This window comes from Nelumbo nucifera, chromosome 6, assembly GCF_055504915.1.
Source record: "Nelumbo nucifera cultivar China Antique chromosome 6, China Antique-T2T, whole genome shotgun sequence".
Taxonomy (NCBI): Eukaryota; Viridiplantae; Streptophyta; class Magnoliopsida; order Proteales; family Nelumbonaceae; genus Nelumbo; species Nelumbo nucifera.
The window spans coordinates 16677242-16694140 of NC_142654.1; the positions used below are offsets into that span (position 1 = coordinate 16677242).

Sequence of the window (16899 nt, forward strand, 5' to 3'; positions counted from 1 at the left end):
AGGCGCTGATATCAATAAAAGTTATATTTTTAAAAAATTTTAAAAAATAAATTAACTTTTTAAAAATAATATAAAAAATCATTGTTCATCTTCTTCTTGCAACTTCATATTTTTCATCTCAGTCTCAAAAGATCCAACCAGACGACCATTAAATCTAACTTACAGAACAGGAAATCAGAGTAAATTCCATGCCTGTATCAATTTTAAGTAAAGCAAGCCTAACGAATAGCAGATCGATAGAACTACTGATTGAAAGGGAATGATACATCAGGATTTGAAACTTCACAGACTTCTTATTCTGAACAGAGTTTAAGCCTTGAACAGAAGAAAAAAAAAAGAAAACTAACACACCATGTGCAAGCAAAAGCATCATCGGAAGAGAAAACAAAAACAGAGTGCTTGCATGCATGTTACGTAGAGGGGGAAGAAGGGAGGCGTGATTAATTAATGCGAGTGGATGGTGTATATGGTCCAGTCTGATTTTCATACCTTGTTTCCTATACAAGAAAATCAATACAATTAATTAAGCTTTTCTCTTTAGGCTGCTGCATTTGTAAACGACGCAAATAAGTGTGAATGCAAATATGTAGAGTGTAAAACGGTTCATATAAATTGTAAAATTGGGTTAGTTTTGCACCCATAAATTTACTTTCTTACCAAACAGACTTTTATCTGTAATGGATGCAAACATGAATTCCAATAAAACATATATATTTTTTTTTATCAAAAGCCCACTTGAGTGCAAATTTACTTCTTTTTTATTGATGTTCTTTTACATCTTATTATCAATTTAAATATGCATTGGTCTGTCATTTGTCAATGTACAAATGTAATGTTGCCAAACACAAGTAAAAGTGAACCAGAGTGCAAATTTACCCTGAACCGGGATTTATACTCCATTTGAATTGTTTCCAAACGCAGCCTTACTTAAAATTTTCAATTCTAGAAGAAGAAAACCAAGCATGAACAAGTAATACACGGATCATAAAATACTACCCTAATGAATCAAATGCAATTTGGAAGTCCTGATTTGAGAACTAAGAGCAAAATCCCAAGGAACATCATCAATTAAACTTTAGATGATTCAAGAGTATTTGTACTTTAATCCAATAAAATGTTTGTTTAATTGAACAAAAGATTAAGAAAGAATTCAAGATCATTGTTACCAATTCCACCAACAGCTCAATAGTTGGATCTTGGACAAGAACAGAAATGCCACTGTGGGTGGTAAGGAGGATAACCTTTGTTGAGGAGCAAACCATTAATACTTTCCTCTGTTCCTTTATTTGAAAGACTTGCAGAGAGTTGTTCTGGATCTTTACAAACTTGCTAATAAACTATTAATTAAACTTAACTTTTGGCCGGAATGAGATTGAAGCTCACTTTTAGTTGCACCAGTTTATTTAGTCATTAATCAGGTAACTGATCAAGGGCTCGTATTCTCATTGGACTCCTCAGAAGGTGCTAAGAACCATCGGTTAAGGCGTTCATGTGCCTTTTTAACCTATATGAGAAAGCAAAGTATATTAGAAATTTAAAAGTTATAAGTGAAACCAAGGTAACATGGAAATGAAAACAAAACTCTAATCTGGGCCTAGCAAGTATCCAAGGTTTAAAAAATGATTTAGCACCTAAGGATCTGTTTGTAATTATGATTTGCACTCTTGCCTGATATAAAAATTGTACTTTCCATCTCGTTTTCACTCATTGGCAATGCAAATTTTGCATCTCAAAAACTGATGGAAAATTTGCATTACTTTCTTCCTAGTTCAATTCTCTCTCATATAAAATGGGGATTAGATGATTTTGCTTCCTACATTATTGCCAAACAAATAGCCTTCCTCCTACCACCATTACTTATCATATAAGGTGGGGATCACATTATTTTATTTCCTATTTTACTTATCACAAACAGACAAGACAAAATCAAACTTGATGCAAAAGTAAACCAGAAGTTGCAATCAGCCCATTTATATTCCCATGCATTTGCACTGCAAGCAAAGAAAGTAAGGCTGTGTGCATTTGGCATTCCTTATTCTAAGGACTTATCTCCTTTTTGCAGTTAAAAACTCAGTGTTCATAGAGGCATTTTAACTGCAGAAAGGAGATAAGTCCTTCAAATAAGGAATGCCAAATGCAGCCTAAGACTGATTTTAAAATATAAAATCCGGCCATATATATCTTTTCAATATTTACATGCTCTCCATTCTATGTTTTATATTCCGTAACTATGTTTAAAATTGAAAGGACTCCTTAAAAAGGAGACCAACATCTTGTTATCCATCTCATTTATAAGTCTTAATAAGATGTATCTTCTTACCTGATCATTCCAATTAGTTTTCCAAGTAATAAATATAAGCACAAGAGTTTGTAATGCAACTCCACAGATCATTCCAATCCAGATACCCTGAGAAATTAATAAAACAATTAACCAGATAAGTTCTTGGTAGAATGGGTTGGATTTTTTTTTTGTCACTACAAATCTAGAAGTAGACAAGTGGTTTAATTTCTTACCCTAACTTGGAGCCCAGCAACATATCCAAGAATAATTCCAATAGGAACTCCTACAATATAGTAGCAACTAATATTGACATATGCCACTATAGCTTGCCAACCAGCACCTATAGCCACTCCTGTTCACATATATAGTTTATGAAACATATAAAGCACATACATAGTTAAACCATTTGCTTATTAATTTGTATCAACATTAACAGAAAAAAAAAAGAAGCTAGCTAGTGATCGATATACTTGCCTGAGAGTACTGGTTGAATACTATTGAGCAAGATAGAGAAAGCCAGTAGGACGGAAAGACTTGACACAGCTTTGGCAACCTCTGTGCTAGACGAAAATGCATAAGATATGACGTGACCAAAGATCAAAGCCAGAACCCAGAAAAACAACCCAATACACAATGATGTGCATAGATTGACTTTAATTGAGAATATTGCAGCTTTTGCATCTCCCCTTCCCAATTCATTTGCTACTCGCACACTGTGTGTTAATATATAAAAGAAAGTCACTGATTGAAAATGGAAATTAAATGATTTTGTCTTTTATAAGTGGGAAATTTTTGATTGGTTGAGTGTGTAGAGAGAGAGAAAGTGGATCAATACCAAGCTGCAGACAAGAATCCAAGTGATATCATAAACTCCCATGAAGTAATGTTGAGGCTACAAGTTCAAATTAATTAAATTAATGCACTTAGTCAAGATATTCTACAAGAAAATGACAATGAGAAAAAGAGAGAGAGCGAGAGAGAAATAGTAAAACCTTACCAAATTGAGAAAGCAGATATATCAACTGTAGCATTTTTCATGTAGCCCGCTAATAATACTAGAACTGCATTGTACCACAATTCTAAGCTAGAAAATCAGGATATAAAAATCAGTAAAATAAGATGTACAGAAATTATCATTGTTTTAATTAACAAGTTAATATGAAATTCAATGAAAACAAACAGTGGTAAAATTCATGGCTATTATGACATAATTCTTGGAAGTATATGAGTTGAGGATGTCATATCCCCTGAATAGCCAAATGCTTAACCAGTCATGCAAGTGAACACTAATTATAACTTTATTGAACAGTATGACCATTTTGCTCCTCACTAGAACAATCTACCTATGGACATCATCTCAGCCTGGCTGGTTTCTCATTGGACTCATTGGAAAATCCCATAGGCCATGTTTGGTTTGAAGGAAAATGTAGGGAAAGGTAGGGAAACCTTTACAAACCTTGTATTGGTTTCCCTGTCTTTCCCTTCCTTTCCCTACCTTTTCCTTCAAACCAAGCATAGCCTTAGGGTTAGGGGAACCAATAATATGAACATGTGGCTACCTAGGTGGATTAAATTATGAAAGGTTAATTGCCAAATGTATATTACCACTGTGGTAGAACTAGGAATTCAGAACAATATTGCCCCAAGATGGATGGGGAGACAATAATGAGAAAATACCGAAGGAGAAGAACTAGACACTCCAGAATCCAAAAAGCTATATGGGCTATTGTCGAAGGTAAAACTGCATGCATTTGGTGAAGGAAGACACTAGCAAGAAAAATATAAGCTCTTGGGGCCTTAAATCATATTGTGCAGATTAAAACACAAACAATGAAGTTCTCTGGTCTAATTTCTGATGTTTGAAAAGTAAGAAGTATTAAAATAATAGCTTGATGTCTGAGTCTTTTTCTTTGAAGACATTAAAGGTTGAAAACAGACCCAAAAAACAAGGCCTGAGCATGAAATTTCTGTTCCTATCAAAGGAGATAATATAAATAAAAATTATGGAATGGAGACCTCCCTCCCTCCCTCCCAGTGGTTACCCCTAGACAATCAATTTTGACTTACAAAAGTCAAAATTTTAACCATAGATTGGAATTAATGGCTTTCTTCTATATGATTTGGACCTCAGAGAGTCTTATCTTATAAATGGATTCACTCAAAAATATCTCAAGTGCTGAAGTTGTAATTAAGAAAGTTTTAGTCTAGAAAGATTCTCCTTCAATACAAAAGAACTGGTAGTTGTGAACCTGAGGCTGCTATGACTCTTGGCGCACATTGGGGATGTTGTGTATTGTGAATTGTTTATCTTGTTGCTAGTTCTAAAAACAAAGCAAAGCCAGCTAGATGGAAAAAAATTGCTTCTTAAAACAAAAACATAGAGAATGTGTTCTTGGTTATATATGTGTATTTTCTGTTTTCAAAATGAAACCTAAAACATGTTCTTGAATTTCTGATTTAAAGAACATATTTTCATCTGGTTATTTAATACTATGTTACTTAAGTTAGTTATATACTTTCTATACTACAAACCATCATTTTGATGGTTTCAAAAACATGTATTGTTTTCTGAAACAAAACCAACATGTTTTTGCTTTTCAAAAGAGAAAACACAACACAGTTCAAGAACATAAGAATGGTCTATTCCCATAGTCTGTCTGGTTTACACAAGAATCGGAATCAGTTGGAATGGAATTTCATTCCCAAGGTATGGGGAGGGGATGGAATTCCCTCAAATGGGGGAATGACATTCCACCAGGAATGGTAATGGGATACCGATTCTATCCAACCAAACAGTTGGAATTGGAATGGGCCATTCTGATTCCAATTCTAGACCCCTAAAATGTTTTATCCCTCAAATTTGACCTAAAGCACCATTGGATCAAGCTATTTATGAAAAATATTCCATATTCCATTTAAATGATTTAGTTCATGCAAAACCGAGTTCCAGGTGGTTAAACAAACACAGAGCACCCAAAACCTTGTTTTACTCTTTATGTTCAAAACAATCACCCTATCCCCTTTTAGAAGTTCAGATGTAGAGGTGTCAATTGGACTGGATTTGGTCCAACCTGATCCAGTCCAATGTGAGTCCACTTACAAATGGACTGGACCCAATCCAATCCAATCCATTAAAATGTAAATGGATTGGCTTGGATCCAATCCAAACCGAATGAAATATCAAAAATTATATAAAAGCACTTTTGGCACTGAAAAAGCATTTTTGTAAAAGTACTTTGATAAAAGGTTTTTCACAAAAGTGCTTTTACAAAAGCACTTTATTAATAGTGCTTTTGAAAAAGCACTTTTAGAAAAGTACTTCCATAGACTTTTATAAAAGTACTTTTGTAGAAGTGCTTTTGTAAAAGTACTTTCATAAAAGTGCTTTTTTTGTAAAAATGCTTTCGTAAAAGTACTTTTATACTTTTACAAAAGTACTTTCATAAAAGTGATTTTGTGCTGGCTTTGGCATTGATTAAAAGTGCTTCCATAAAAGTGCTTTTGTAAAAGTACTTCCATAAAAGTTTTTTGTAAAAGTGATTTCATAAAAGTGCTTTCGTGTAAAAGTGCTTTTATAGAACTACTTGTGTAAAAGTGATTTTATAAAAGTATTTTTGTAAAAATGCTTTCGTAAAAATACTTTTCATAAAATTACTTTTACAAAAGTGCTTTCGTAAAAGTACTTTCATAAAAGTGATTTTGTGCTGGCTTTAGTTTTGTTTGATTTCAAATTGGACAAAGGTTTGGCCACATGATCGATTATTGGAAATTTGGTTTAGGTTCAATTCAAACCAATAAGATTTTGGACCAATTTATTTTGGATTGGCCCAATCCAACAATTATAATGGACCGTCCAAATCCAAATTGATAAGGTTTGGATCAGATTGGATCCAAACCAAAACCAAAACCGGTCGATTGACACCCCTATTCAGATGCATTCTGCCCTGTCAATAGACACAATCACACCATATAAAGATCCCATGCTCCCCATTTAACATGCAAATAAATAAAACACTTCTGATGAAGCAAAATAGCCACACTCAAACAATTCTAATTAAAAAAATGCAAGAAAGATACACAAAAATCAAAAGAAAGGAAAATGAGGGAAAAGAAAATTTACCAAAGCATCACACCAGATGACAGAGAGAGCTTCACCACAGGCCAAAGTTCAGAGAATGCACTTTTGGAGAATCCCCTCCATGTCTGAGGGCACCAACCACCAAAAACATAGAACAATTCTCCTATGGCCATGGACCAAGTAGAGATTATCATTGCACCCATAGCACCAGGTATCCCCAATTTCATTTTGTACACAAAAAGCCAGGACAAGATCAAGTGAAGTACAAATGATGCAGTAGATAACCATCCAATGATCATGTTTTTGAGTTGGGCTTGCAAGAACATTTGCATTGTCATGGTAAAGAGAAAATAGTACATAATAGGAAGAAACCATAGAGCAATTTTTCCTGCAACTCTTGATAACTCCTCCTCTTGGCCAAGAAGTCTGAAAATGGGAGCACTGAATATGAAGAAAGGACACAAAATGAAAGAAGTGATAAACAGAACAACCCATGATCGCTGTAAGTAGATGCCCATCATGTTGTATTGTTTAGCTCCAAATGCTTGCCCACATAAAGTTTCAAGAGCACTTGCCATTCCCAACTGCAAGGAAAACAGGACAAAGATTGATACAAATGATAGTTTTAAAGGGAAAACAGAAAAGAGAATTATATACCAGTAATCCATTTATAAATCGTATAAGGATGCTTTGAACTAGTGCATATGAAGCCAACTCAGTTTCACCAATATGACCCATAAATGATTGTGTTACAACAATGATTCCAAATGATGTTATTCTTGTGATTATAGAAGGAAATGCAACCCTCCAAAGCTTCTTTGTTTCTACCCAAATCCTTTCTCTCAACTTCCCTGTTTCATCCTTCTCTGTTACAAGAAGCCTATCTTCAATCCTGCTCTCCATGTTCTCTGTGACTATTCTTACCAATGTACCTGAGATATGAAGAAATAAGCAAATTAGGTAGGAAATAAATGTTCAAGAATGTGAAAATTAAATTTTACAATATTAGTTGGGAAGAAGGAATTTCATTATTATGAGAGACCTTAATGAATAGAGTGCCCAAGAGTGACCATTGGTTTGGTCTAAGGAAGGACCCATTTTGTTTGCGGGAACAAGGGCTTGGAATCGGAATCAGCCAACTGTTTGATCGGACAGAATTTAAATCCCATTCCCATTCCTGATGGAATGGCTTTTCCCTCCCCTTTCCTTGGGAATCAAATCCCGTTCCAGCTTATTCCAATTTCTATTGTGATTCCTCTCTGAACCAAACAGTTTATGGGGAAAAAACATTCTGATTCCATTCCAATTCTAGCTGTAAATCAATGGGACCCCAAGTTACCAAAGGATACACTAGATAGAGGAGGGCGGATTGGCTGAATTTGATGACCGTTTGGCTGGCTATGGGACCACTAATACCACCCCATCCCAGCAATAAACTGTATATGGCCCACAACAACTAAACTCTGACTTCACATATATGACTGGCATGGGGTGTTATTATTGGTTCCACATCCACTTAAACAGCCATTAAATTCATCCAATCCACGCCCTCACCCATAAAATATCTCCATGTTTCCTATGTACAGGTGGGTAGAGGGGAAGTAAATAAAATTATGTGGTCTCCACCATATATGAAAGGAAATGGAGATATTTTTTTGGGAGTGAGGTAGGTAGCATGATGATGTGCTCTCCATCTTGTGCCTCACAGAGAATTGAGATAGAGATAGAAGAAAGGTTGTACAAATTTTGCATCAGTATTTGCACTGCCAATGAATGCAAATGAGACTATAAATTTTGTCTCATACAGAAAAACACAAATGCCTACGGGCATGATGATATGAATGAATGACTACTGCCTTCTTAAAAACAAACAAACAAATGCAACACTGAACGGGATTTGGGTGGTGCATGGTTCCACATGATCATCCCAAGAATATCTTTGTATTCTCATTTAAACCACATAACCAAGAATATCATCCCAAGGTACAATAACCACCACTTTGCTTTTCTTATTGGAAAAAATTTTGGCTGTTCTAGACTTCTAGGGGGCACAGTCAAATTTTTAATGAGAGGGGCCAAAACCGTCAATTAGGGTGAGCGAATAAATATGTATGGGCCATAAAGAAAGCTAACCATTGGGATGGGGAGAGGGGGACCCGGAGAAATTTACATGTAAGAATTTATTACAAGTGAGGCTCCCCTGGGTCCACCCTAAGAGCCCAGGATCCAACTGTACATCAAAAATATCTCTATGAATTTAACAACATACAACCACAAAAGATATTTCTACGTGGCTGGATGCCGTGCTTTTGGAGTGTTTGCACGGTTTTTTCTTTCAGGAGATTTGGGCTCCTAGATGCATCGTTGGTTGAGCTAATATGTCACACAGAACCCCGTTGATAGCCCGGACTGTTGAACATGGACAGCCAAAAGTTTGGTAAGCCAATCCCTAGGATGACTGAGCCAGAGTGCATCACCATGTGGTATGGGAAAAAGCTTTGGCTGGTGGAATTTGGAAACATTTTTGTGCAGATACGTTACCATGGGTGAGGGGTAAAAGAGTAATTGTCCTCAATATTCTTTTGACCAAAAAATATAAACAGGGAATTAAATGGATTGATGTGTTATGCCCAAAAATGTTCCCAACGAGTTTGGATCAGGTCCCAACACAGGGTCACAACAGAACATTTCCCTTGTCCTCCATGGCGAGATATTCCCAACGTACAACTTGAGAGGATTAGGCCTGGTTTGAAATCAAACCAGACCCATCCGGCCAGCCCTAATGCCTGAACCTCATGCTTGGTATTTTTTTTGGAAAGGCCCAATCCAAGCTGGTCAGACTAACGTCATAGTGTCAGACAGTTTAAATTAAACGAAACTCGGGTTGTATTTGGTTGGCCAGGATTGGTTGGAACTCGGCAGCTGGATCCGATTTAAAGGCCTTGTTTCTCATATTTTACACTTAGGGGACGTTATTTTTTCAGATTTTTAGAGGGGGAAGGTTGGTCAATGGGATTTTGGTTCCCATTGACCAATAATCCTATGTTCTTTTTTCAGATTTATGTGGGGATCAGGGAAAGTTTATTTTCCTGCGTATCACTTACCTTGATACCCATCTCTTAGGTGAGTAAATAACTTTTCCCCCTAAGGGGAAAGTTGCCAAAACTAATGGGACAAAAATGCCCTTTCTAATAATGGATTTTTATGGTTAAAATGGTCACATGGGTAAACACACTTACTCGGATAAGTGTTTCCCAGGAAAAATTTACCTAGGTAACTGCATTTTCCCAAGTAAGTAACTTATTGAAAAGCGAACAGGGCCTTACTATTTTCCAATTTGACTTTGTAAACAACCAGGTGGTACACACCAAAATGCAAGGAAAGGGGTTTAATTGGTGAGAGCTCTTCCTTTAGAATTAGGATTTGCTCCTCACACAGGGTGCCTCACAATGATCTCACATGCACATCCCACTGTGAATTGGAAACATCTCCCGTGAATAATAACACACAAGTACAGAAGATGTTCCCAATGCATGGTGGGATGTGCGAGTAAGGTCAGTGTGAGGCGCCATGTGTGAGGAGCAGATCCCATCTCCTTCCTTTGGGTGGATGGAACCCACCCAATTTGCATCCTTAACAAATTAGGGAATTCTCAATCCAGATCATATTTGTTAGGCATGCACTTGCACTCACCGCATCACTACTGGTTTAGAAGTTTGCTTACCAAAATCAACGGTTTTGGGGGAAAACGGAACCGGTCAAGTGACATGTTCCCAATTTTTTCGATCCGACTTTAAAAATCATGCATCATGGCATGTATTCTCACGATAGATTGCCCATCCCACTGTGTATGCTTTGACTCTCTTCATCCACATAAATAGAACCTAAACATATAAAATACGAATTTGGATCTCTTACCCACAAACTTTTTCCACATTCCAATCCACAATACACTACCACCATATATTGGGAACTTTCCCACATCCCCATGATGTTCCCAATAACAACGGGGATGTGCTGTGGGGCAGCCCCTATGGGGAGGAGATGTGAATTCTCCCATGTATGGCAGATGATGTAACGGATTCTGGTCACATATCAGTTTTTTCGTGATGTATCAATTTTTTGGCTAAGTACCTCGTCAGTGACGTCTGCTCCCGAGTGGTCTGTGACTCAGAGGCTGAAGTGGAGCTCCCTAGTGGCGAGTTGTCTGACGGCGAGCTACCTAGTGGCGAACTGCCTGGTGGTGAGCTACCTTGATGAGCTGCTTGGTGGTGAACTGCCTTGTGGTGAGCTACCTTGATGAGCTGCTTGGTGGTGAGCTACCTGGTGGTGAACTGCCTTGTGGTGAGCTACCTTGATGAGCTGCTTGGTGGTGAAACCCGATTACTCCCTGCGGGAGATGATCAGCTCATCTTTGTAGACGGCGGGAGCTGAGGGACCCATCTTCCCTGCAGGAGATGATCTGCTCATCCACGTAGACGACGGGAGCTGAGGGACCTGTCCTCCCTGCAGGACATGATTTGGTCATCCTTGTAGATGGCGGGAGCTGAGGGACCTGCGAGAACTGAGTCAAAGAACCCGGGGATGTTTACCCGATGAGGTCACTCTGATGGCTAAGTCAGCACTTAGTAAAGAGAGCTTGAAGAATGATATTAGAGAATGAGAGAGCAGGGGTTACCACCTCTTTCTCCAGCCCCTTCCATACCTTTTAGCATTTTCGCCTCATGGCCTCTTGGCCTCATTTTGCATTTTGCATCATACCTTTGCCCCTGGGGGGGTGAGGTCTTTATATACTAGAGTCCTTGTGGGTTAGGTGGAGCAATTACTGGATTCCCGCTGTGATGGGACTTGTTGCGTGTTAGGTGGATGAAATGCCGTCAAACGGTAATACTGTCCCTTCCCGTCAGAACGGGGAGTTGGTGAGCTAATATAGCCGTTACAAGTCACAATCCCGTAAAATGCGGGGTACAGTGGTGAGCTCCTCGAGGTTGTCAAGTTGGCGCCTGTGTCAGTCCGCCAAGTCGGTGCCAGGGCCAGGCTGCCAGCTCGTGCCATGGCCAGGTCGTGCCAGGGCCAGGCCGCCTGGTGGGAGACCATCAATTTAGCAAAGGCAAGTCATTGTCAAAGTGGTCCCGGGTGTCACCTAGTTGTTCTGAGGTGCCAGGCTACATGAGGGTGAGCTGCCTGTGGCGAGCTGCATATTTGTCAAGAGGCTGCACTTAGTTTTCAAGAGGCTTCCAGGTGTCATAATATCATTGGAGGGTCAAATCCGCCCTCATCATTTGCCCCCCACTCCCGAGCTGAAAGTAACTCGGCGAAGGGAGTAGATTTCCCCTTTTGGCCCGAAAGTCGACGAGCTCGTAAGCACTGATTCAGCTTCTTAGGCTTTGGGAGCTGCTTGGAAGCGAGCTGCCCATAAGGTGCTGAGGTCTCTGTCGGTTCAGTACTTTATCCCTTAGGTTCTGGGAGCGACTTATAGTCCACTCTTGTTGACTTTGTCCATGCCGACGAGGCGGCTGAGTCTTAGTAGTAGTATTGCCCATGTCGTAGAGGCAACTGTGTCTTAAGCAGCAGTGGCCCTTAGGCTTTGGGAGGGACTCGTAGTCCACTCCTGAACTTTGCCCATGCTTGAAGAGGCGACTAGGTCTAGTATTGCCCATGCTGTAGAGGCGACTGGGTCTTTCAGCAGTAGTATTGCCCATGCCGTAGAGGCAACTGGGTCTTTCAGCAGTAGTGGTTGCCCATGCCGTAGAGGTGACTCGGTCTTTCAGCAGTAGTGGCCCTTAGGCTTTGGGAGGGACTCGTAGTCCACTCCTTAACTTCACCCATGCCGAAGTGGCAACTGGGTCTTCTTGTGGCCCTTGGGCTTTGGGAGGGACCCGTAGTCCGCTCCTGAATTTAGTTGCTCCATGGAGACCTGTAAGGAACTAAATGTTAGAGGACCCGGGGTGGCTAACCCAGTGAGGTTGCTCCGATGGCTAAGTTACTACTCTCATAGTAGACTACGAGCTAGAAATCACAATCTGGGAGCTAGAGCATGCTTACTTGTTTCTGAGGTTGGTGCCTTTTTAGTTCGTTAGTTCGTGCCTGGGCCAGGCCACCAGGTCGCGCCAAGTCGGCATAGGCCACACTAGGTTGCCAGGCCGTGTGCAGGCCGCGCTAGGTTGCCAGGCCGCATGCTGGCTGTGCCAGGCCGCGCGTAGGCCGTGCTAGGCCACCAAGGGGGCTTAGAGCTATGATTGCGCCGCATCCTCCTCGTAATGCGAGAGCTTCAGTTTCTTTGAGTTCCTAAGAAATGGAAATTATAAAGCGAGAGCTTCAGTTTCTAAAGAGTGAGGGCTTAGCTTTCTGGGAGAAGAGGACTTAGCTTTTTGTAGGATGAGAACTTAGCTTTTTGTAGCATTTCCCACAGACGACGCCAAATGATGTAACAAATTCTGGTCATGTATCAGTTTTTTCGTGATGTATCAATTTTTTGGCTAAGTACCTCGTCAGTGACGTTTGCTCCCGAGTGGCCTGTGACTCAGAGGCTGAAGTGGATCTCCCTAGTGGCGAGCTGTCTGATGGCGAGCTACCTAGTGGCGAACTGCCTGGTGGTGAACTACCTTGATGAGCTGCTTGGTGGTGAGCTACCTGGTGGCGAACTGCCTTGTGGTGAGCTACCTTGATGAGTTGCTTGGTGGTGAAACCTGACTGCTCCCTACGGGAGATGATCAGCTCATCTTTGTAGACGGCGGGAGTTGAGGGACTCATCCTCCTTGCAGGAGATGATCTGCTCATCCACGTAGACGACGGGAGCTGAGGGACTTGTCCTCCCTGTAGGAGATGATTTGCTCATCCTTGTAGACGGCAGGAGCTGAGGGACCTGTCCTCCCTACAAGAGATGATTTGCTCATCCTTGTAGACGGCGAGAGCTGAGGGACCTGTCCTCCCTGCAGGAGATGATTTGCTCATCCTTGTAGACAGCGGGAGCTGAGGGACCTACGAGAACTGAGTCAAAGAACCCGGGGGTGTTTACCCGGTGAGGTCACTCCGATGGCTAAGTCAACGCTTAGTAAAGAGAGCTTGAAGAATGATATTAGAGAATGAGAGAGCTAGAGAGCAGGGGTTACCACCTCTTCCTCCAGCCCCTTCCATACCTTTTAGCATTTTCGCCTCTTGGGCTCATTTTGCATTTTGCATCATACCTTTGCCCCTGGGGGGGTGAGGTCTTTTTATACTGGAGTCCTCGTGGGTTAGGTGGAGCAGTTCCTGGATTCCCGTTGTGATGGGACTCGTTGTGTGTTAGGTGGATGAAATGCCGTCAAACGGTAATACTGTCCCTTCCCGTCAGAACGGGGAGTTGGTGAGCTAATATAGTCGTTACAAGTTGTAATCCCGTAAAATGCAGGGTACAGTGGTGAGCTCCTCGAGGTTGTCAGGTTGGCGCCTATGTCAGGTCGCCAGGTCAGTGCTAGGGCTAGGCTGCCAGGTCGTGCCATGGCCAGGTCGTGCTAGGGCCAGGTCGTACCAAGGCCAGGCTGCCAGCTCGTGCCAGGGCCAAGCCACCTGGTGGGAGACCATCAATTTAGCAAAGGCAAGTCGTTGTCAAAGTGGTCCCGGGTGTCACCTAGTTGTTATGAGGTGCCAGGCTACATGAGGGTGAGCTGCCTGTGGCGAACTGCTTATAGCGAGCTGCCTGTGACGAACTGCCTAATGGCAAGCTGTCTAATTGTCAAGAGACTGCACTTAGTTGTCAAGAGGCTTTCAGGTGTGATAATGTCATTGGAGAGCCAAATCCGCCCTCATCATCAGATATTCTCAAAATACACAGGCTGTACTGTCTTGTGGGTAGGGATGTCGGGAAAGTTGATGGGTGGGTGATCCAGAGTGTATAAAAAATAACACCTAATTTAATAATTTATGGTCATTTAATTATAATAATTTGATAAAGATTGCTGAATTGGATGACTTATTATGTGGTCTTCCACGATTGAGTAATAAAATATGGGCTGTACTGTCTTGTCTTTAAGGCAGTACTTTCAATGCCTCGTATCAGTAAACACACTAACACCACAAGGGCTTCAGTTCAAATGGAAACATGAAAAGTAAGAACTGAAGGAGGATTTAGATCATAGAGAACAATAAAGGGGAAATTACAACCGGCTAGAAGGTTAAACCAGGAACTGTTTGAATTAGCTTTTATTTTTGTTTTAGAGCTTTGATATGTGTAAAACAAAATTGAATCAATTAAGGTACTGTTTGGATAGATTTCTATTTTGTACTCTTAAAAATACTTTTGCTTGGCAAAATCACGTCCGCTTCCGGTGACAGTTTCAGGTGGTTTTACAGTCTGAAACTGGGAACAATGGTTTGATTCTAACACTGACGAACAGAGGTAGGTTCGAGAGTTTGAATCAAAGGGTGGTCACATGTGACCGGCAACACTTTTATACACTTTGTGCTTCTGATCTTTGAAAGTAAAAATCTGGAAAAGCTTATCCAGAGGCAAACTATAAAGCAGAAATCTTTGTGTTGTTGGGTAAGTATGTAGGATGTAATGGGGGTTCCATCAGTAGGACTGTAGACCCACTAACGAGTGATGCACTGGGAATTTCATTCTACAGTTTCAACTTTCAAGGTTGTGGTCTGTAAAACATTCCCCCAAGTTCAGAGTTCCGATCATGGAGTTCTACGTTGAACAACCTCACGACCTCCATCCTATTTATCAATGTAATTCTTCTGTTCAAAAGTAAAGAGAGAAAGAAACTTACTTGGATTCTGCTTCTGACAGGCTTGTTCACTTTCGAAAGTTTTACTATTTTCACAGCTTTTGGCCGCTCGATTTCTCGCAAACTCCTATAATGAGGACCGAAGATAGTAGTGACAATGCTTATATATTCATAATTTAATTTTTAGGTAAATTATAGTCTGTCCCCATGTAATTTGGAGGTAATGACAGTTAGACCCCTGAAATATCATTTGTAATAAATACCCATCATGTGTTTGTCCATATCATTTGTAATAAATATCCATCTTGAAAACCAAAAAAAAAAAAAAGAAAAAAAAAATACAGAAGAAACAAGAAAATACAAAAAACACTAAAAATTACAAAAAAAAAAGAAGTAAAGCTACAACAAGAGATGCCATATTTTAACATGTCTAATTTTGTTATTCTGATATTTTCTTGTCTCAGCTCATATAGAATTTCAAATCAAGGATCAAAACATCTGATACACCCTATACCCAAAGTTGGGTATCATGTATATCAAGGCATCCCAAAGTTTTAAAGTTTTTAAAATATGTGTATTGTGTCCATATTTTGATCCTTGTTTCAAATAGATAATTTATTAATTTTACCTTTACTATCAGGGGGCAGTGTTAGAATCTGAAAATTTAAGATGGGTTTTTGTTGGGGGCAAAGTATCACTACTCTCAAGTATAAGATGAAAGTTTGTATGTGGACGAATAAATGTGTACAAGTCCATCCACAGTACTCCACATTTGCTTTATTTTAACTTTCAAACTACCAAAATGGTGGAGGCGTTTGGTGGGACAAATGACCACAAAAACCAACAACCGGTCAGCTTGAACAGTAGTTCATGAGAAATACCAGCTATTCTTCTCCGTTGGCATACCCTTATTGAACAGTAGTTCATGAGAAATACCAGCTATTCTTCTCCGTTGGCATACCCTTAGAGATAAAATTAAGGGTGCAAATCGGGCAGGCAGGTTGAGCCTGTGTTAGATTTAGACCCGGGTTGGGTTTGATTTGGTCAATGAATCCATTTTAAAATTATATCTGTATTTGTGATATATATATATATATATATATATAGTCGGATTAGACTTGGATTAGAAACTTTGAATAAAGTTGGGTCAGGTTTGAATTACTTTAAAACCAGGCCTATGCCCAAAGTCTTGGAATGGTCCAAACTTGGGTTGAGCCTGACCAAGTTACACCATATTTAAAACATGGTTTTAAAAAGCGGCCCGAAAATAGAACTGTTTTGGCCACCATTTTTTGGGTTGATGGTTCTATTGTTCGGTTCGAACGGATGCATTCTGACAAAAAATAAAAAAATAAAAAATAATTAAAAAACAAAAAAACGGCCAAAAACTGTTGAACGGGTCGATAGATTAATAGTTTGATTGCCCGGGTCAATGGGTCGTTGACTGATTCAACGGTTTTTGGCCAGGAATTGGGTTTGGGGTAAAACGGAGCTGATTGCCTGGATGATTTCCAAGCCAAACGGTCTAACCATCCAGATCAATAGAAGTTCAAAAACCATGATTTAAAACTGTGGATCACTACCCCTGATGTATTGCTACGACCCACCTTAAAATTGATGAAATGACCTTATGAAGGGATGAGAGATCCATCGTATGGATGCCCAAAACTTGCGGAATAAGGGGGGCGAATTTCAAAATTTCTCTCCCTTCAACTAGGAATCGCATTCCCTATTTAGAAAATCATATTTTCAATGATCAATCTTGAACCACAAACTGAACCAGATCTGAACCAAAAAAATAGGAGAGAGGTATACCTGATACAGAGAAA

At 39.9% G+C, this 16899-nt stretch overlaps 1 protein-coding gene across 3 annotated transcripts; it reads right to left on the bottom strand.

Annotated features, from left to right (window-relative positions):
- Positions 1-1029: 1029 nt before the first annotated feature.
- LOC104590453 (protein DETOXIFICATION 20-like) lies at positions 1030-15260 on the bottom strand. Of its 3 annotated transcripts, none has more exons than XM_010249130.2 (9): positions 15113-15260; positions 7017-7291; positions 6402-6943; positions 3279-3365; positions 3117-3173; positions 2756-2994; positions 2515-2633; positions 2321-2407; positions 1030-1504 (listed from the first exon to the last, which is right to left on the bottom strand). In XM_010249130.2, the coding sequence occupies exons 2-9, from the start codon at positions 7260-7262 to the stop codon at positions 1427-1429; spliced, it is 1455 nt and encodes a 484-aa protein (XP_010247432.1). In that variant the 5' UTR covers positions 7263-7291; positions 15113-15260; the 3' UTR covers positions 1030-1426. The 3 variants fall into 3 exon arrangements, with proteins under 3 accessions (XP_010247432.1, XP_088745942.1, XP_010247437.1); XM_088889816.1 differs by lacking the exon at positions 15113-15260 and adding an exon at positions 10494-10625; XM_010249135.3 differs by lacking the exon at positions 15113-15260 and adding an exon at positions 7402-7678.
- Positions 15261-16899: the final 1639 nt, after the last annotated feature.